Here is a 21,407-nt window from a genome sequence, read left to right as displayed (position 1 = left end):
GTGTTGGAAAAGCAGTAGGAGGAAGTATATACTTATAAATTGCTGCCTTTTTCTCACCCCTCCTCCATTAACTCGTATATAATTTATAAATAAATATAAAAAAATTGACCTATAACCCAAATATTCAGCAACTAGCAAAAGATAAATAACCCATTTTTAGCTTATAAACTGTTTTCCAGGACAAATCAAGTTGTTTAAGGTTGCGTCTTTGGGTTAAAAAAAACAGTGATTGACATTAATTAATCGAGAAAATAACTCACTAAGAACATTTTTGGCTTTTCATTTTTATTTTCTTGATGATTTTGGGCTTTGTTCATACATATGGCATTAACATTTCCAAGGATATTCTTTTTAATTCATTTTTTATTTCAACCAATCACTTATAATAGGTTTATAAAACACTGTATAGACAAAATTGTTCCTTTTAAGACTCTTAGGGACACAAATATCCCCATTAAAACCAATTTAAACTAAATTTTTTGACCTGCCACATGCTAAAATATGAATCTTTCATGCTTTCCTACGTTTGGGCGTTTAATTTAAAGCCCTGACTTCAAAATTGCACTTTTTTGGGGATGTTTTTCCCACCAGATAACGCTGTACTTCACCTTTGGAGAATATAATGCAGTGTTAACCAGTCCTGCTTGTCCTGTATCATGAAACAAAGGGTTAAAATCCTGAAAATGTATTGAATATTTGATAGTTATTATCAGAACTGATGTTTATTTATATTTTAAAGTAATTAAAAGTGGAAATAATATTAATTTATAATGTTTTTATGGCTTATTAAACCCTGCGTAACACTTTTTAAGGACTAATTCATCATATAAGCAATAAAACGTTGGTGTTTCTACTTAATTAAAGTGTTTTTAACGATCAAATGTTTATCCAATTAGTCACTGATTGATGTCATTGATCTGTTCCTCTAGTGGCGAGCGGCGGTGGGCTGCAGCTCGGCGGCGGAGCGTCAGCAGCTGTGTGAGCGCGTGTTCCAGGGAGGAGAAGAAGGAGCTGGGTCTGCTGGAGGCGATGAAGCTGCTGATGCTCGGCCGAGCGGTGGAGCTGCACGGCTGCATGAAGGCCGACGGAGACGTGCCTCTCTTCTGCTGGCTGCTGTTCGCTCGGGACTCGTCCGACTGCCCGCGCTCCTCCTGTCCAACCACCTCAGCCACGTGGGCCTCAGCGCCGGCCTGGAGCAGGTACGTCAAAAAACCGCAGCTCGCATATAAAGGTGTTTGCAGAAAGGGTTCGGCTGTAAAAACACAACTTCTTCCATTTATTTGAATAGAGGAAGTGCGTTTAGGCTGCAGGGTTTTAGGAGAAATGCAACCTAACGTCAACTAGACTTATCAGGAAGGAGGAGAATGACTTTTTCTTTGTTTACATTATTTATTTATTTAGTTATTTAGTTAATGAACTGGAATAACTGGTTGCTTGTATAACGGTCAGTGACAAATAAATAAAGGTTAGCAATTCAAAAATATGTTTAATATTGTTTTAAAAGCAGCATCAGGTTTGTTAAAATATATACTTTTTTTTTTTTTAACCAAGAGTAAGATTGAATGCTCCTGAACATGTCAAATGGTGTAACCACAAAAGAATGATAAATATTACATATTTTATCCACCTACAGTGTATTTAAGTGGATTTATACTAATAATGACTTCATTTAACCCTCCTGTTGTCCTCGAGTCAAGGAAGGAAAGGAGGAAGAAGGAAAGGAGGGAGGAAGGAAGGGAGGGAGGAAGGAAAGAAAGAGAGAAGGAGGGAGGGAGGGAGGAAGGAGGAAGGAAAGACAGAAGGATGGAAAGGGGGGTGGAGGAGGAAGGAAAGAAGGAAGGGAGGACAGAGAGAGGAAGGAAAGAAAGATTTAACATTCATTTAACCCTCCTGTTGTCCTCGAGTCAAGGAAGGAAAGGAGGAAGAAGGAAGGGAGGAAGGAAAGGAAGGAGGGAGGAAGGAAAGGAGGGAGGGAGGAAGGAAGGGAGGGAGGAAGGACAGAAGGATGTAAGAAAGGGCATGGAGGAAGGAAAGAAGGAAGCAAGGAAAGAAAGAAGAGAAGGAGGAAAGGAAGGACAGAAGGATGGAATAAAGGGGGATGGAAGAAGGAAGGGAGGACAGAGAGAGGAAGGAAAGAAAGAGAGAAGGAGGGAGGAAGGACAGACGGAAGGAAGGAAGGGAGGAAAGAAGGAACAGTCAAAACAGACGGGGTCAATTTGACCCGGGAGGACGACAGGAAAGTTAAAATATGTAAATGTTTCCTGATTTCCATGGTTACCAGAGTAAATGTAATATTTAGAACAATTGTATTCCATTACCTTATTTAATATAAAGTTATAATGTAAGATCATGCCGAACTAGTTGATATGGTGTTTTATTGAGAATTTACTGTTTTTAAGCAAGTTGAATTATTTGGTACAAAGTTTTTATGGTTACACCACTTAGACATTTTTACCATAATCCTCTAATATATTCTCTCAAAATGGATTAAAAGCAGAAATTTGATGCTGGGTCCACAAAAAAAAGAATGTGTGCAAGTTATTCATACGTTTATTTTCACATTTTAACCTCTTTAAATTTAAACTAAACCACATGGACACTGCATTGGGTTCAATAAAGGGTAAAAAACAAAGAAGGATGAAGTCGTTACTAGAAGGAAAAGAGGATGTTTGTCTTAGTTCGATGTTAAAAGTTCAAGTTAAAGTTGAGCCAGAGAGCAGCTGCGGAAGAAGAGGGAGCGGCGGTGAATCAGATCAATAACATGTTAATAGTTTCACACCTGATTAGATCTTAAAGCAGCCGGAGGATTCGGTTTAACTTAGTCACACTCACATGAACCTCGATGCTAAACAACAAGTCAGTAGCTGCTTTTTTAATTTTTTAATTTTTTTAATATGAATCACACATCAAACATTTCCCTCCGTCTGAATCAACAACAGTCACGCTTAGTAACCAACAAAAGAAAACAGCAATTAACGAGCGATCATAACGTAATAATAATGTGAACATGTCGTCGCTTGTGTTGTTTTTTAAAGTGTTGCGTCGTCTCCCCCCCCCCCCCCCCCCCCGAGGAGGTTAGAGCAGGGGTTTCAGGAATGACTGATTTAAATGTTCTACTCTTTTTTTAAATTAAAGTCTTTTTACACTCATCACTCATCACGCCGGTTCCCATAAAACACAAACACGCCCTTTAAAGTATCGCGTTAGAACAGCTGATCAAACATCACAAGCTGGTTTAATCACAACAACAACAACAATTATCTCTCTCTCTCCTTCCATCCCTCTCTCGCTCTCTCTGTCTTTCTCCCTCTCTCTCCTTCCATCTCTCTCTCCCTCTCTTCCTCTCTCTCCCTCTCTCTCCTTTCATCTCTCTCTCTCTGTCTCCTCCCTCTCTCTCCTTCCATCTCTCTCTCTCCCCCCTTCATCTCTCTCTCCCTCTCTTCCTCTCTCTCTCTGTCTCTCTCTCCCTTTCTCTCCTTCCATCTCTTTCTCTCCTTCTCTCTTATCTCCCTCTATCTCTCCTTCCATCTTCTTTCTCTCTCTCCTTCCATCTCTCTCTCCTCTCTTCCTCTCTCCCTCTCTCTCCTTTCATCATCTCTCTCTCTGTCTCCCTCCCTCTCTCTCCTTCCATCTCTCTCTCTCCCCCTTCCATCTCTCTCTCCCTCTCTTCCTCTCTCTCTCTGTCTCTCTCTCCCTTTCTCTCCTTCCATCTCTTTCTCTCCTTCTCTCTTATCTCCCTCTATCTCTCCTTCTCATCTTCTTTCTCTCTCTCCTTCCATCTCTCTCTCCCTCTCTTCCTCTCTCTCCCTTTCTCTCCTTTCATCTCTCTCTCTCTGTCTCCTCCCTCTCTCTCCTTCCATCTCTCTCTCTCCCCTTCCATCTCTCTCTCCCTCTCTTCCTCTCTCTCTCTGTCTCTCTCTCCTTTCTCTCCTTCCATCTCTTCTCTCCTTCTCTCTTTATCTCCCTCTATCTCTTTCCATCTTCTCTCTCTCTCTCTCTCCCTCCCTCTCCCCCTCCCTCTCTCCCCCCTCCATCTCTCTCTCTCCTTCCATCTCCCCCTCTCTCTTTCTCTCTTCCCCCTCCATCCCTCTCTCTCTCTCCCTCCCTCCCTCCCTCCCTCTCTCTCTCCCTCCCTCTCTCCCTCCCTCCTCCCTCCCTCCCTCCTCTCTCTCTCTCTCTCCCTCTCTCTCCCTCTCTCTCCATCTCTCTCCTTCTCTCTCTCTCCCTCTCTCTCCATCTCTCTCATTCTCTCTCTCTCTCTCTCCCTCCCTCCCTCCCTCTCTCTCTCTCTCTCCATCTCTCTCCCTCCTCCCTCCCTCCCTCCCTCACTCCCTCTCTCTGCAGGTGGAGATGTTCCTGCTCGGCTACGCCTTGCAGTGCACCATTCAAGTTTACAGACTGTACAAAGCCGACACGGAGGAGTTCGTCACCTTTTACCCCGACGACCACAAAGACGACTGGCCGTCCGTGTGCCTCGTCACCGAGGACGACCGCCACTACAACGTGCCGGTCGGAGAAGCTGCAGAACAACCTGAAGAAGAAGAAGAAGAGGAGGAAGAAGAGGAAGAGGAGGAGGATGAAGAGGAGGAGAAAGTCGCCTCCAGCTGATTGCCGCTGCATGAGAAGAGAAATCTCTCCTGCCATAAAAAACACACTCCTCAGGTCGATTATGAAGAATTAGATTTACACCAATATGCTGATTGAGACCCTGTGCAAGGTGTGGTTTACACATTTTTGTACACACTGTACCTGTAAAAAAAAAAAAGAAGAGTTTTTTCTAATGTTGGGGGCGTGTGTGTGTGTCACCTCAACCTCAGTTCAGTCCAGTTTAGATTTGCAGGGTCATTCATGAGAGAAAAACAGGTTTTTCTTTGTTAAAAAAAAGCATCAAAAATCAACATAGCGGAGCTGCCAACCAACACAAACATGATTAGATGTTGATGTCTACACTGGATTTTTTTTTTTTTTTTTAAAGTTCATATACTGATGATTAATGTTGATTAATTTATTATTTCATTCTGTTTAAGAATTTAAAAAAAATGTGTTTATAGCGCGACAGATTTCAAGATTTTGAAGATTTATCAGGTTGTTGGTTTTTTTTAAAACAAGAGCTCAACACCACATGACGATCGGGAGGATTATTAAAAAAGATGAATCGAAATCCTCCGCGTTCCCGTGTGTGAGAGGCATGATCTGTTTCAATGCGCGCGTGTGTGTGTGTGTGCGTGTGCGTACGTGTGCGTGCGTGTGTGTCAAACTCAATGTGTAACATGTTGCCTTTAACCAAGCTGTTCAGAAGAGAGAGAGGGGGAGGGAAAACAAAAAAAAAGGACAAAAAAATGTGCCAATGTTGTTACAAGTATTTTTGCAACTGTGCCAAACACCAGCCGCAGGATTCAGGAGTGAAGGCTCGCTTGGTCCCGATACTCCCCCCCCTTCCCCCCCTCCCCCATGTTGCCTTAGAAATAATGCACAATAAAAGAATGAATGTTATTGGTTATTATATTGATGATAAGAGGCTTAAAAAAAAATGTGCCCTTAATTCCAGATGAAAGTAAAGGTGTTTAAAAAAAAACAGTAACGATGATGCCAATTTGCAGGAAAGGGTTTTTTCTTGCAACAGTCAAGATTGTTTTTGGATGGCGTTTAAAATAAAAAATCAAAGTTCAATTACTGTCCCAAGTGTTTTCTTCTTTTCCTTTTATTACAAGTGGAGAGTAACCGAGAAGGGTTTTTTTAGTTTTAGAAAGGGATCCTTAAAAATGTCTTAAAATGTCTGAAATTTATTTTTTTGAGGCTAAGGCATTATATTTGATTTGAGCGTTATTTATCATTATTTTTTTCTGATTATTTTTACATAAACCAACCAATCAACTTGTTAATTAAAGTTTTTAAAAAATCAGTAGTTCGAACTATAATGAAACTAATCATTAGCTGCAGTCCTGTATAAATGAGCTCCATTTCAACCCAATACAACAGTGAAAAATCAGGTTACCTGCACATTTTTAAGTACAAATTTAATGTGAATTTTAAGACCTTTTTAATACCTCCTCTAAAGGAAAAAATACTAATGTCACTTCAGTAATAGTATGTTAAGTTTTTTTCAAGTACACATTGTTGTACTCATACATAATATATTATGAGACATATAATAATAATGCAAAAAGCAGGATTTTACTGTTGTATTGGATTGAAATGGAGCTTATTTTGAATTCATTTATATATATAGGGCTGCAACTAATGTTTAGTTTTATTATAGTTCTAACTACTGATTATTTTTTTACTTTAATGAGTTGATTGGTTTGTTTATGTGAAATAATCAGAAATAAACTGAACAAATATAATTACACTATAAAATAAATGTAACGCCTAACATACTGTTCAGGGTCTAATTTGATCCATTTTTTCCACTCGAGAAGATTTTTGATGACTTCTTGAAATATTTTACAACTTTCTAAAAAAGTTTTTAGTGCAGCTGATATACAAAATTACACACAAAATTATGCATAGAGACTAATTAAAGAGGAGATACTGAGAAAATCTTGAATATAAACAATGTGTAAGGTGCCTTAACTTGTTCAATTCCAGACATTTTTAGATCTTGAAGATCAAAAACTACATTTAAGACTTTTTAAGGATAATAAAAATGTCTTAAAAGTCATTAAATTTCTTTAAAAAATGTGCAGATACCTTGTTAAATATGTGTTCATGTATTGTCTGTATTAATTAACCGGTTAACATTTCAACACTTTTTCTTCATGTTGGGGGTTTAACAAGAAAAGAGGAAAAAAAAGGGGGAAAATATATAAAGAAAAACAAGTCTTTTAATTATTTTTACACATACAGCAGGAGGGACAGGAGGAAGAGGAGGAGGAGGAAGGGGACGTAAAAGCTGATATGAACAAAACACAAGGCTTAATAATAATAATAATAAAGCAATTTATTTGCCAAATAAGAATGCCTATACATTATATACAGTACATACGACAGTCTGAATACTACCGGGGGAAACGCTTGGCAAAAACAAAAAAGTAGATTGACTTCCAGACTGCATGGAGAGTGAACAATCATAACTGTATTCTTTGTAACACGCAATGATATAACGAGGGATTCCTGACCCCTCTTTGAGCAATTAAATATACACATTGCATTACCTATATAAAACGACAATAATCTGTACACCATTATTTTTTATGTAAAATACAATTGCACAACCCAACAAGTCCCACAATATTTCTATTTTATTTGAATTTCAAAGCAAGGTCTTGCCGCTTTAATCTTGATAAAATAACATAAAATAAAGTATTTATTTATTTATTTTGGCAACTCCACTACCACTCGACAGACGTTTCATTCTTGCCACTGAGGAGTAGAAGTTCTCCCGTGTTGTCTTTTTTTATTTTATTTTTTTCCCTTGTTTACCAGTAAACACATGAAGTTTTTGTTTAAAAAAAAAACAAAACACCTGCAGATGTGATGGTGGAAAAAAAAAAATTATAATGATGAAAACTGTTTGAAAAGGTCGGAAGACGTACAGGTATGTACACTGATGGATGAACACTTTTTGAGGGTGGGGGGGGAGGGGGGTGCATGGCTTTCTTTACAGTGTGCGTTTGTAAATGGGGGAGGAGGAGGAGAAGGGAGGGGGTGCAGAGGGTCGACGCGAAGAAGACCTAGTCGTGCTTATATTTTTGAAAGTTCGGTCAGATCCTCTCTTTCTCTCTCTCTCTCTCTCTCTCTCTCTCTCTCCTCTCTGGCACCGGATCACTCAGCGGTCTTCTCTTCTTCTTTTATTTTTTTAGGCAAAGGTCCACGTTCCCTTTTTTTTCTCTCTCCAACAGTTCTTCACTCCTGCTCCTCTTCCTCTTCCTGGAGCTCCTCGATGGCGTCCATCTGAGTCCTGGAGCACACCTCGCTCATCGGGGCCGCGTCCTCGCCCTCCACCACCAGCTCGTTGGACATCTCGCTGTTTTTCTGTTAAAAAGTAGAGAAGAAACATGAAACTTGCAGAAGAGAAAGGAGAAAAAAAAGGAGACGTATCGCTGCCAAACGTTGCAGCTGAGACTATTGTTGAGTTAATCTAATTCTTAAAACTGAGAGGAACAACGTGTGACCGGGTGAATAATCCCGTCCTCACGTGAAGAACAAAGATTTTGCAGAGCATGAACCCAGTAACCTCGTTTAGATAATCAGCAGCAACCTCAATTTGCACTGGAAACACTAATAATTTGCATATTTTAAAGACTTAATATGAATAACATCTTAAAAAGGAAGAACTTTAAGAGCTTCTCCTATAAAAAGTGAACTCAAAGAAACAAAATGTGACCTTTTCTTAGACTCTAAATTGACCAGTTGATCAGATAAAAACAGGAGACGGTGCGGCGTCACGCCCCAACCTGCCCTTCATCGAACTCGAGAACATTAATTAAGACGTGGGGAATGTTGAAATCGTCGGGAACGACTTTTTAATCAATCCCGGTATTCAAAGTATGAAACTTAAACCCATCGAGCAGCTGATGCCAAACACTGTTATTCACTTTAGACAAAAGGTGAACCTGAACTTTGACATCCTGCTTTTTAAATGTCATATTCTGGATGAAGTAGTCCTAATAGAAAAGGGACAGATGGTGAAGCTGGAACAGAATCAGGACATTATTATAAGTCATTCTTTCTGATTATTGTACGTAAAACATTCAATTCAAAGTCTTTGAATTAACTTGTATCTGAAAGAAATTCAGAAAAAAACGAATTTTCCTGAACATAAAGAAGCTAGAAACTTAGAAAACCTAGTTGTACTTTTTAAAATAAGGCTGCATTACTCTATAAATAAATATAATAATAATAAAAAATAGACCAAAACCAGCAGTGTATTGGTTGTCTGATGTTGCTGCCCAGTCTTTGGCACTCAGTCTCAACTCCTCTGATTATTAAATTATTAAATGAATGTCATTTCTTTTAACAGCTGGATGTTTTAGTTTTTAGTAAACATCACTCAAACATGAGGAAATAGTGAATATGTTGACGACTACTTTCAGCAGCAGATTAATACTAACATATGTGTTGCATTAGTGAGTTTTTCTACGATATGTGGGATCCATTCAAAATTCACTATGTGTTGTTTTTTAAAAGGAATAACAAATATATGAGAAATCACTTGTTATTAGGATCAGTTTATTGTTGGTTTTCGTGTCTTTTTCATGAGATTTATTAACTGGAAGCAAAATAAAGACAGAATATCATCAGATTTAACCTCTAATACAACAAACATGCTCTATTTTTCCTTTCATCTCTGCATATTTTCTATTACTCTGCCCTTCAGGAGAGACACACCTGGTTCAAAGCAGCAGGTGATGAGCTGCAGAAAGCACACACACACAAAAAAAAAGAAAAGAAAAGATAAGGTGTGTGTGTGCGTGTGTGCTTGCAATGACATAGAGCCAGGTGTTCTCACCTGTTGTCGATAAACATAGCACGCTGCTATGGCAACCATTGTCGACTCCCCTATGAAACCGGCCAGGAGGGATCCAACCCCGAGCGTGGCCCCGTGGACCCTGAAAGCACAAAAAAAAGGATCAAATCGAGCTGCCGCTGCCTATAAATCTTACTTATTTGTACAGTTTTAGGAGCATAGATTCATTCCATAACCCCTTTTCTTTAAAAATATATAGTTTCATGTAACCCCAATCAAATATAGCAGAGTATTACATAACGCGGTCAGCCCTGAGTCACAGCGCTGTAACCTTTGTGAACCCATGACAACGTTCTCTGAGGTGTTGACTTACCCCATATAAGGCAGCACAACTAGACTGGTGATGAGGACAATGATGCGGAGAACTGAGCTGGGGGCCAGCACAAAGGTCTTTTTGAGGGTCATGAGCCATCCAGTCAAATGAGCCCGAACAGTCACTGGAAGCACACACAGAGAGAGAGAGAGAGAGAGAGAGAGAGAGAGAGTGAGAGAGAGACACACACACACACACACAAAGTAGAAAGATCACCCCACTGGTTTGAGCTACGTCAAACCTGTTAAAGCTACAACAAGTGAAGGAAAAAAGAAAAAGAAAATAGAGCTGATAAATTGTTAAATGTCTTACCTGGCAGAGGGAAAAAGGAGAAAATTCGGAGGGGGATCACACACAGCTTGGCGAAAGTATACTCCACTCCAATGATATCAATCAGGATCTTCTCTGATGCGTGAGGAGTCCAAAACACCACAAAGCAAAGCTGCACACATGAAAAAAACAACAACAAAAAAAAAAGCTAAATAATTAGGTTTTATTCTCTTTTTTTTGGGAAGGGGGAGGGGGAGGGGCGTCCACTGCAGCACAATAATGTAATAGAGTCTGGGCCTCGTGTGCCTCATTAGATTTCATTACTTCATTAACTCAAGAGGAGGAGGAGGAGGGGTTGTTTTCAGATTGAAAAGCCCCCTCCCTCCTCTTTGAAGCTCACATAAAACAAGTGGTGGGCGAGCGCCACCACGGACAATGTCATTGTTTCGAGAAGCCGAAGCACGTGTGTGACAGTTATTACCCAAAAACATCTCGGAGCTATTGTAGTAACGATACGAACATTAAGGAGTGTGTGTTTAAAACGTGCATAAACCTGTCTGATGTGAGACCTGAATCAGTTTGTGTGTTATTATTATTTCACCTAGAGCTCTTTTTGGACGACACCATTAAAGTACCCTCTACTTCTTCTTAAATCAGGGTATTTGCACATTTTTAAGTACAAATTAAATGACTTTTAAGACCTTTTTAAAACCTCTTTAAAGTGAAAATAACACCATTGCTGCTTTTTGTATTAAAATTGCTATTACAATACTAATGTCACTTCAGTAATAGTGTGCATTACCATGTTGTAGGGTTTTAAAGTACTCAAGTGCAGTAAAGTGCCACATACTGTTACACTCATACATAATATATTATGAGACATATAATATTAATGCAGGAGCAGCATTTTACTGTTGTAGTGGGTTGAAATGGAGCTCATTTTCAAGTCATTTATATATATAGGACTGCAACTAAATGATACTTTAATAAGTTGATGTAAAAATAATCAGAAAATAATAATAATGATAAATAACATAAACTGAACAAATAGTTAACCTCAAATTAAATGTAATTTTTAAGGCTCTGCAGGAACCCTGTAAATAATCCTGTATGTAGTGAGGAACGATGTCTTCTGTGAAGTGGGTTTCGTGGGTTTTTTAACCCCCCCCCCCCCTTTAAACCAACATTTAAGAACAGATTACTTAACAACTGATGATTTTATTTGCTTATGAGCGTATCATCTATCATTATCTGTAGCGAGATGGAGGCATGTAATAATGGATGTGAATGGTTTTAAGAGTGAAACCGCCTGTCTCCCCATGACTCAGCTTTGGGTTTTTTCCCCTCTACACTAAAATAAGAGCAGACACACACCCACACACACACACACACACACATCTTAATCATGAATATCACTTTTCCCCTATGTACAGATTTCGTCTGCTTCCTCGTCTTGTTTTCTTCCTCCATCCGTAATCAGAACAAGCCCTGACATGAGGGCTGCTGGCTTGAGCTGGAGGCCGTACCTATCTGCCTTGTTGTGCCGTGCTGGACTCTCTCTCTGTCTCTCTTTGTCTGTCTGTCTCTCACACACACACATACACACACACACACAGGCACGCACATGCAGACACACACCCTCACATACATGTTTACAGCTCTGGGATTCCACATCTGGTGTGCCATTCTCCTCCTCCTCCTCCTCCTCCTCCTCCTCCTAAAGAGACCCAACCTTGGCCACAAACTTCCTGTTTTTCTTATTCGGTGCTGTTAAGACATCTAACTGGGGCAGAGGCTCCATTTTTTTTAACAGACGTTCACTTTCAACGCTGAGCACAAAGTGAATATATTGAGAGAGAAAAACATTAAATTGCAATAAAAAGAAAAAAAGAGCAATATCGCAGGTATTTAAACATTTTTTTGTGGCACTCGTTAGGAAAACTACACCTGTGAGGGAGCTTTTAGGAATGTGTTAGCTGATATGTTTTTTTACGTGAATGCCTATTTTATTAAGCTCTTTAAAAGTGTTGGTTTGGGGAGCGAAGGGGGGGAAACAAAAGCCAACCCCTCCGCCCTCCACCCCTTCAGCCTCTTCACAAATTCCACCCTAATGTGTCTCCCTGCAACCTGAAACCACGACACGGATAGCAAAAGGGAAAAAGTACATTCAGTCCGCCCCCGTCATCACGTTGCACGGAGCGCTGCTGTAACAGCATGATTAAAGCCATGATTTATTTAATTTAGTTTTTTTTTTTAAAGAAAGCACTCCTGTGTGTTTAGAGATGATTAAGTGGCGGATCTTTTGACAGCAGGGGCCCTGCGGTGAGGATTGTAAAAAAAAACTATGTCAAACCTGTTTCTGCATAACACTGGACTGGTTCTGTGAGTCCTTAAGCACACTATCTTCTATCTTGTGGTGCGACCATAAAAATAAGGTAAACATAACAAAACAGAAACCGGACTATGTGTTTTTGCAAATGTTCTGATGCGTTTTTAGCTTTTTATTGCACGTTAGGAAGAATATAATATTGTCAGGGAGCAGAAAATAGATCTGCAAAAACATGGCTTGAATTTATGAGTTTTATTTTAGTGTCTTGTGGTTTAACTGGACATTGTTGGTGCAATTCGGACAGAAAAACAAAAAATGACTTCAATATTCGAGGTTGTTGCAGTTGCACGCAGGGGCACAACGTTATGACAGCTGACACCTGCTGCAGGAAGCGTGTGAATGAAGGACAGCTAAGGTTGTTAACAAATACAGCACAAGGGTGGGAATGCCTGCCCTGAAAATGAATACTGGAACGTTACGCTCGCTGTCTCAACTGATATTGTGGGTCTTAATTATTTTAACAACACCTGAAAAGCAATCTGCATAATTATTCTTTAGTTAGTGATCTTTATCTCTTTAGACTTGAATTCCACACCAAAGGTCAGGTTTTGATTCCACACAGATCTCAAAGAAAAATCCTGAGAGGATTAGCAGTAAAACAACAACTCATCTTACCGTGAGCGATATAGCCAGACAGCAGAATGTAAACTTTTTAATATGAGTCTTGGTGACGGAGGTACCAGCATTCAACTTGTTGCTGGGATTGTTCTGTGGGTGAGAGAATGATAATATTAGTGGCATAAACAAAACACCTTCTGTAATAATCTGTCACCACTGTGGCAAAGACAACAAGAAAAAAAGGTGGTGATGGAGGAGGGGGTTTGGTTTACCTTGTCAAAGGCAGGGTACACTGCCCTCAGCTCGGTTAACCAACCGTAAGGCATGTGACCCACAGGGTATGTGGCTGTGAGCACTGCCACGGCCTGGAATGACAAAGACACGGCAGCGATAAGTCATCAGTACGCCACCACTTTAATTTCCAAAATACCACAAGCAGCACACACACACACACATTCACACACACTCACACAAACACAGACACACACCAAAATATTAATGGCAGGTGTCTGACGATATCACGCAGGGGAGGAAACATTTGTGTCTATTACACTTTCCCAGCAGTGTGCGGTTTTTCACAGGTTTACGATTAGATAACAGCCTTGAGCTTGTTTTTGTATCCCCAAACAACAACGGGCGGTGTCAGGCTTTACCCAGGAACAGTAGGGTCATGTAGGAATGTTTTCACTCAGTGTAATCATGCTCCGAGTTCCACATGAACATGGTGAATCACCCAAACCACTGGCAGCCAGTGTTGTCAATGATTTCCAGTTCATTCTGGTAAACAGCTTTGTATTGTCTCTAGTAGTTAGGGGTCTCTGTAAGCCAGAAAGCTCCAGAGGGAGTTTGTTAGCATCTGGCATTTCATCTGCAATAACTTGAGGGGAAAATTAGTCCACTGGCTTCACGTAGCTGTAAAGTCTCTTAATGATACTTTATATCAAACAACAGTCAATAATAGCAGAATTACTGCTAAGTGATATAAATCTGAGGCAGCTTTGCTAATGCGAACCAGACTGGAAAAAAGAAGAAAATAAAACCCAATTTCTTCCAACTCACAGTAAGAAAAAACAGAACAGTTATGAATGGGGAATAAAATGAAACACCCACCTCTGTAGCATCACTGGTACCCTTGAGGTCGCGAGAGACGAAGAGGTTGACGATGGGTCGACTGATGCGCTGAGTGGCCAGGATGAGGGCCAGAGGCCACCAGAAACTCAGCATCTTTTTGATGGTGGCGTCACCCTGCGGGAACCGAAACAAACCAGATAAATAAGTTTAGGATGTGTTTTATTCATATTTTTCCATCATGTCCGATTATAGTTAAGTTAGACGTAACAAAAGTGGAAGTAAAAGCCCGTCATTCATTCCAGTCCTAATTTCACTTCCTCTATTTTTGATGGAAAACTGTGACAAACTTACGCCCACGTCAAGTCCACTGGAGTCTGGGATACTGTCGTGAATGTTACAGTAATAACCCAGACCGACTATGCTGAAACGGACCACGGCACCCATATACAGGGAAAGGATTGGGATAAGTAGAGGCTCCACACACTCCAGATTGCTGTGAAGGAGAATGGCCACGAACACAATCTGCAAAGACAGAGAAAGAGAGAACAGCATTAAAAAAACACTCCCAAAACCTGCTTTAAACATCAATTTCAACAATCAAACTCTTCTGAAGTGAGTTACAAAAGAAAAAATGAAGGAGAGGCTCTCATCACCTGGGCCACGACATCAGAGATGGAGGCTGAACCGACTATGACGCTGTACTTGTGCTTAAGAAGAATCCCTGCGTGAATCCATGCCTACAAAAAAACAGAGCAGAACAATGCACAGAGACATTACCCTAAGACACTAAAGCTCCACACCATAAACAAAAGCTCTATTATGAACATTTTTTCTCAGCAACAGCCGGATATAAAAGAAGTGAGGTGGACTTTAAAGGGCAGTGGATGCTCTTGATGCTCCATTATGTGGAAAATGTAGAACAAACACACTGACAGGGGATTAAAACTCATAGATTTATAGGTCAGGTGTGTTTAAATCTATCTCTTGGTTAATGATTGGATAATTGATAATCCTGTCTGTGCTGCATATACTCACCATTGCATCCAATAAAGGGAATGCAGCCAGGTATAAGAAAGCTCTTCTTGTCTTGCGCCCCACAGAGTCATCCACATGGTGGAGCTTATTAATGATGTAGTACCCTAAATCTGTGTATGCTACAAAGAGAGAGGGGGGGGGGGTGGAGAGAGGAAATCACAGGTGAGTAGATGAGCTGATATTGTTTTGAGCAGCAGGGATTGTGACAAAGAAAGCTGTAAAACTTATAGGTTAGCCACAAATATCTAAACTTCCTTTTTTTTCTCTCTTCTTTATGGGAAGCGGTTTAAGCGAAGCGTGTCATCATCGTGTGTGCACAAACAACCCTTAAACACACACCTATCAAGATATGAAGGACAAACGCGATGACGCCGGCCGTCACCATGCAGAACACAGCCTTCCTCCGGTCCCGCTTGCTGTTGACAAACACCAAACCCACATTCTTGAAGTCGCTCATGGGCCCGGTGAAGAACTTCATCAGTGAGTAGGCCAGGCCGTAGCTGGCCAGCATTTCCACTGCATCCTCTTTGACTGTGGCTATGCCCCTGTTGAGAGCCTGTGGAAAGACACAAGAAGGAGAGGAGAAGGAGAAGAGAGGAGGAGGGAGGGGTGGCGGTGAGAGAGGTTCAAACCCACATGACCATGACTTGGCCTTAAGTTTATCTCTACTACTCCACCACAGCCCTTAACTGTCATTGAGTGCATTAAAAAGATGAATATATGCATGTGTTTTACAGCAGCAATTAAAAAAAAAAACACAACGTTATTCAATGAGTGCAAAAGCAGTTCCTTATGTCTGGACAGGAAACACCCACATCCTTTAAAAACAAAAACAAAAAAAAGCATTATATATCCCAGAACAACTACTACAAGCTTCTCCCTTTGCATAACTATGTGTGTGTGTGTGTGTGTGTGTATGTGTGTGCTATTTATACCACCCAAACAGAACCATTACATAAGCTTAATCCGAACATCTCCAAGCTTCAATGTGTGTGTGTGTGTGTGGTTTATTTTTTTAAATTTTAAATATACTCTCTCACACTATCAGCTCAGTGTCCCTCGTGTCAAAGCAAGCCTCAAAGATCACACACACACACACACACACACACACACACACACACAAACACACACACACACACACACACACACACACACACACACACACACACACACACACACACACACACACACACACACACGTACATTTAAGGCTGAGAAAAAGACAGGAAATCTCCTAACAGGAAATGTATGACAATTGAGGTATTAAAAGGTGTAGGCCTTGATTTTTTCTTTTAGATATTTACAGATTAATTAAATGACTCAGTCGTGCCTCAGTTGTGTTTTTATTTATGACATCTGTTGTGCCTGTTTTGTCTTAATGTTTTGGTTTATTCTTGTCTTTGTCTGTGTTTTTTATACTAATGCACCTTCAGTTGTGGCACTCCCAATTTTCATTGTATAAGTGACTGTACAATGACTATAAAGGCTATCTTATCTTAAGCCTTAAACAGTCAGGAGGAGTGGGAATATACTTTTTTAATTTACCTTGATGTTACTAGTTATCTCAATTGCACCTAAAAAAGTAAACATTTCCACAAATCATTTTAAAAATATTTTGGATATTTTGGATTTTATGAATTGTATCTCCACCAGGATATGTTGCCTCTTATTAAGGTATTAAAAAATGGTATATATGTATGTATCTCCTGGTACACATTGCCTGTTTAAGGGTTAAATAAACAAATCACAGGCAGCAGGTACAGTATACAGTAATGGGTGACAAGCTAGGTCTAGCTCCGAGCTACATAGCAGACATGTTGACTCCTTATGAGCCGGCCCGCAGCCTTAGATCCTTAGGTTGGGCCCTTCTGGTTGTTCCAAAGTCGAGGTTGAAATCTAGAGGGGACCGCGCTTTCGCCATTAGGGCCCCTCGGCTTTGGAACGAACTACCTGAGGAAATAAGGCTAGCAGATATCAGTAACTTCTTTTAAATCTCTTCTTTAAGCTCATTTATACAGACTAGCTTTTATGTGATGTTGTTTGTCTGGTTGTTTATTGCTACTGTCTTTTATTTCATTTTATTTTACACTATAACATTTATTGTGCTGCTTTTGCTTTGTCTGTCAAAGCACTTTTTAAACTTTGTTTTTAAAAAGGTGCTATATAAATAAAGTCATTATTATTATATTATTATAAACTGGATGATAAACAACCGTGAAATCCGAAGGGGGGGGGGGGGGGGGTAAGGCTCAGTCAGTGCATTTCAGGGGGAAAAAGAAACCCCTCTTAGAATAAACAAGGCCCTTCCTCCTCCTCTTCATAAGTAATAAATAAGAAAGAAGGAAAAGAGATATATTCACAGCTTCGGCTAGCTCTAGCAACACCACCACCAACACATACACCACCAGCCTCTCTCTTCTCTTCTTTCTTTCTTTTAGATTTACAGATGAATTAATGAAAAATGGTCACACACTATTAATAAACAAATCCCACAGGCAGCAGGTACAGTATACAGTAATGGGTGACAAGCTGTGGATGATAAACAATAAGAAGGGGGGTAAGGCTCAGTCAGTGCATTTTAGGGGGGAAAAGAAAACCCTCTTAGAATAAAAAAAGGCCCTTCTTCCTCCTCCTCTTCCTCTTCATAAGTAATACATATTGTTGCTAAGCTAACCCTAGCAACAACACCACCACCAGCACACCACAAACCTATATCTTCTCTTCTCTCTTTTTTTTCTTTTTTTTGTTGTGGGGAGAGAGGAAGGACTGACTAACTGACTGACTGACTGACGAAACAGCCTCGAAATATTATGAGTGTCGGTGTTTTCCCCCAAACACATTGATGAACACACAGCAGCCCCGAAAACACGACGCTGTCACCGGCGTAGAGACAACCGTTTAAACGCCCCTTAGCAACGGTTAGCAAGCAACAGCAGCAACCGCCGCAGCCGTTAGAATCTTATATTTTTATTTAAGTATTTTAAAAACAACGGCGAAAACAGAAGCAACCACCGCAGCCGTTAGAATAGAAGCTTATATATTTATTCAATTTTTTTTTTTTTTAACAACGGTTAGCAAACAACAGCAACCGCCGCAGCCGTTAGAAGATTATATTTTTGTTTTAATATTTAAAAAACAACAACGGCCGAAAACATATATAATGAAAAAACCCTTAGCTGTTTTTACCTGTTCTCCGAGGTCGATAGCAACGTTGGTGATAGCCAAAGGCACCAGAAAGCGGATGAGAGGCCAGTAAGGGCTGAGAGATGGAAACTCCACCATAGTACAAGCCGGGATGACAGAGCGACGGGCATCTGCCTTCGGTCAGAGAAAACAAAAGATTATCCCGGCTGTGGAAGGCAGTCACACAGAGAGAGAGAGAAAGAAAGAGCAGCACCTGCGTGTGTGTATGTAATGTAATGTTTCTAGCGAGAATGGGAGCCAGTAAGTGGGAGGCGAAGGTCAACGGGGAATTTCAGACCGGCGGCGCATCTTCCTCACAAATCATCATCAAAAAAATAAAAGGGGGAGGGGGGAGACGCAAGGTGACAGCAAATAGCGCCGACTTTTTTTTTTTTAAGCACAAGGAGGTGTCTCTTGTCTGTTTCCGCCGCTAAAGAGATGTAGGTTTTAAAAAAACAAAAACCAAACGCGATAATCCGAGAGGAGGCTGGTGTAGGTAGGCAGGAGCTTGCCCGCATTTCACTGCGCATGCGCACACCGGCAGTACGGCTGCTGGAACCCACACGCTCCGTATCCCAGTGTTACACTATATTTGGTGACCCGTCAGATTCAGTGACCAGCAAGTGTTGGAAGAAGTATTCAGACCAGTGGCTCAAGCACCGAGCCTGTCTGTTAGAGAAGGGACAAACACTTATGCTAAAGGTTCATATGGTTTTATTTAAACAGGTCTGATGTACTGTGTTTAGTTCTGCCATTAATATTGTCTTTCCCACAGGGTTCATTAACTATCTTAGGGTCCTCTCTGTAGAAATATGTCATTGTTTATTCTGAACCATTATTATATATCATAGTAGACCACTAGTATGTAATAATATGTATTGTTGTAATTGACCTTATCCACTGAAATGAGTAATTAAGCAGGGGGGTTGAACACTTGCAGGGCACTAGAAGTATTCAGATGTTTTAATCAGCCCTTAAACAGGCAACGTGCACCAGGAGATACAGACTCTTTATCACCCTGTTAGGAGCATTATTGGTTAAGTAAAAGTACATCATTACAAGTAAAAGTCCTGCATTTTAAATTCTACTTAAGTAAAAGTATTACGATCTAAATATACTCAAAGTACCAAATTAAACATACTAACTTGGCAGAAAATCGAGTACAGTCATTTACTTTAGCACTTGAAGTAGTATTTTTACTAGTAGTTAAGTATTATCCTTACCACAGTGGGAAAATACTTAACTACTAGTAAAAAAACAAATACTACTTAAAGCACTAAATTAAAAGATTGTACCCAATTTTCTGCTAATATAGCATGTTTAATTCAGTACTTTAAGTATATTTAGCTCATAATACGTATATACCTTTACTGAAGTAGCATTTCAAATGCAGGATTTGTAATGACCCACTTTTACTTTAAGTAAAGGATCCAAATACTTCTTCTTCCAACACTGCAGGACATAAAATCTACTGGGTCACCAAACAAGTTGTAACACCAGTCGTGACATCACCACCAGCTCTTTAACATCAGAGATAGGAATGTATAATATGATGGATAATAAAAGATAATAAAGCTTTAAAATCTCCAAGAGGAATGAAAGATTTTATACTAAATAGTAGAACTGTATATGTTATGAAACTGGACTTTACGTCTCACATCCCTCATGCACTTGTGACTCTCATATGTATGTAATCAAACTGGACTTTAGCTTGTGAGTTGCATTCAACCTTCACTATTGCATAATTTAATTACTTTTTGCGCATATCCCACGTGAAAACTATTACTATATAGAGCTATAAAAATACGTTAGCTCATTCTCCTATGTTGTGTTTGTGGGAGCAAACACACAATTCTTTGTATGTTTGCATACTTTCATAATAAACAGAGTCTAATAATATCTTTCATTCTTGGTGAAGAAGTTGAGAAAAATAAACTGGGCCCTGGTGTAATGACTGGGTTTACAGTGCATGATGAGACACCCATAAACACTCAACTAGGACACATGAATAGGCCTATTCAAGAAGGATTTTTAGAGGACCATCTTTCATAAGTTTTTATGTTTACACTGTACCCTTCCTTTAAGGATGTTTATATGTTAGATAAACAGATAGGCCCTGATATGGCATTAGATAGTGAAATACTGACCCCAGGTGGTCAAAATAGAGAATCAAACTTAGTTCAAGTCTAGTGATTGATAAAGTTGAGAAATGACAATACAGGTGGAGATAAACATGGAGGTGTGAGACAAGTTGAGGAGCATTTCCCTTAAATGTTTAATATTTGAGTCCGACTTCAAACAGCCGTTAGTTTTTGCTTGTTGTGATCATTCCTCCTGTTCATACTTCTCACTAAAAGATCCCTTTCTAATGTGATTCCAGTGTAAGAGATGAAGGACTAAACCCACATTGTTCATTCTGTGCACATATACACTCCAAAGTTAACAATTTAATATGAGACTTCAGCAGTCTAAATTAGCCAAATTAAGAGGGTATTTTCCAAAGTTGGACTATTTTGAGCCAAATTCCCTCGCTGTGTTATTATCCCTACACTGCATCTCGGCATGAAAAAACTAGATCTCATAATAATTGATTATGTACATCAGCAGAGTTGTCATATTAAAAGAGCAATTCTAATTCCCCCTTTTCTAAGCTTCTTTTCCCTTTCCTTTTCCCTTCAAAAACATGATGTTATTCCACATTAAAGGGGGATTGTTGCTCAACGAGGGAGCAACATGTTGTTTTCACCACAGACTCTAACCACTGTCTTCTCGACGACACACTTTCCACTCATCATACATGAAAATATGTTTATGTGACCTGGATACAGGTGAAGACTTGCGTGTTTACAAAAATGAGGAACGCTGAGTAACACTGAGCCAAGACACAAAATGTGTTTATGCCCGAGGGTGTTTGAGAGATGATACACCCTTTTTACTACACCAGTCATGCATTTTCCCTACCACAGCCCCTGCAGCTGTTAGCAATGTCATGTGTTTCACAAGACGCTCATATCTGCAAGTTCACATGGGAATTAAATACTAAGAACACGATATGTGGGATTGTTTTATTACCTGTACTGCTAACTGTTCACAGGTTTCCCAATAATAAAGAACATTGC

The 21,407-nt window shown here is 39.9% G+C and overlaps 1 protein-coding gene and 1 pseudogene across 1 annotated transcript; one reads left to right on the top strand and one right to left on the bottom strand.

Annotated features, from left to right (window-relative positions):
- The window catches only part of LOC134002464 (ABC transporter F family member 4-like), a 21,126-nt pseudogene extending 15,456 nt beyond the window's left edge, over positions 1 to 5,670 (top strand).
- Positions 5,671 to 7,584: 1,914 nt separating this feature from the next.
- Positions 7,585 to 18,790, bottom strand: ankha (ANKH inorganic pyrophosphate transport regulator a). Its single transcript, XM_062441680.1, has 12 exons — positions 18,292 to 18,790; positions 15,445 to 15,661; positions 15,106 to 15,224; positions 14,724 to 14,807; positions 14,422 to 14,592; positions 14,110 to 14,244; positions 13,272 to 13,364; positions 13,057 to 13,149; positions 10,095 to 10,224; positions 9,783 to 9,906; positions 9,452 to 9,551; positions 7,585 to 7,974 (listed from the first exon to the last, which is right to left on the bottom strand). Exons 1-12 carry the CDS (start codon positions 18,385 to 18,387, stop codon positions 7,846 to 7,848), a joined length of 1,491 nt encoding a protein of 496 aa, XP_062297664.1. The 5' UTR covers positions 18,388 to 18,790; the 3' UTR covers positions 7,585 to 7,845.
- Between the last annotated feature and the right edge of the window lie 2,617 nt (positions 18,791 to 21,407).

This window comes from Scomber scombrus, chromosome 20 (assembly GCF_963691925.1).
Source record: "Scomber scombrus chromosome 20, fScoSco1.1, whole genome shotgun sequence".
Classification (NCBI taxonomy): Eukaryota; Metazoa; Chordata; class Actinopteri; order Scombriformes; family Scombridae; genus Scomber; species Scomber scombrus.
The sequence above is the reverse complement of the archived record's forward strand: the minus strand, read 5'-3'. Positions and strand labels throughout refer to the sequence as shown.

Bases quoted from the DNA above. Each gene is read 5' to 3' on its own strand.
- ankha (XM_062441680.1), bottom strand. From the start codon at position 18,387: ATGGTGGAGTTTCCATCTCTCAGCCCTTACTGGCCTCTCATCCGCTTT. The intron at 9,552-9,782 runs GTAAGTCAACAC...TTGTGCTTTCAG, and splicing joins GTTGTGCTGCCTTATATGGG to GGTCCACGGGGCCACGCTCG. The intron at 7,975-9,451 runs GTGAGAACACCT...ACTTTTTAACAG, and splicing joins GCTATGTTTATCGACAACAG to AAAAACAGCGAGATGTCCAA.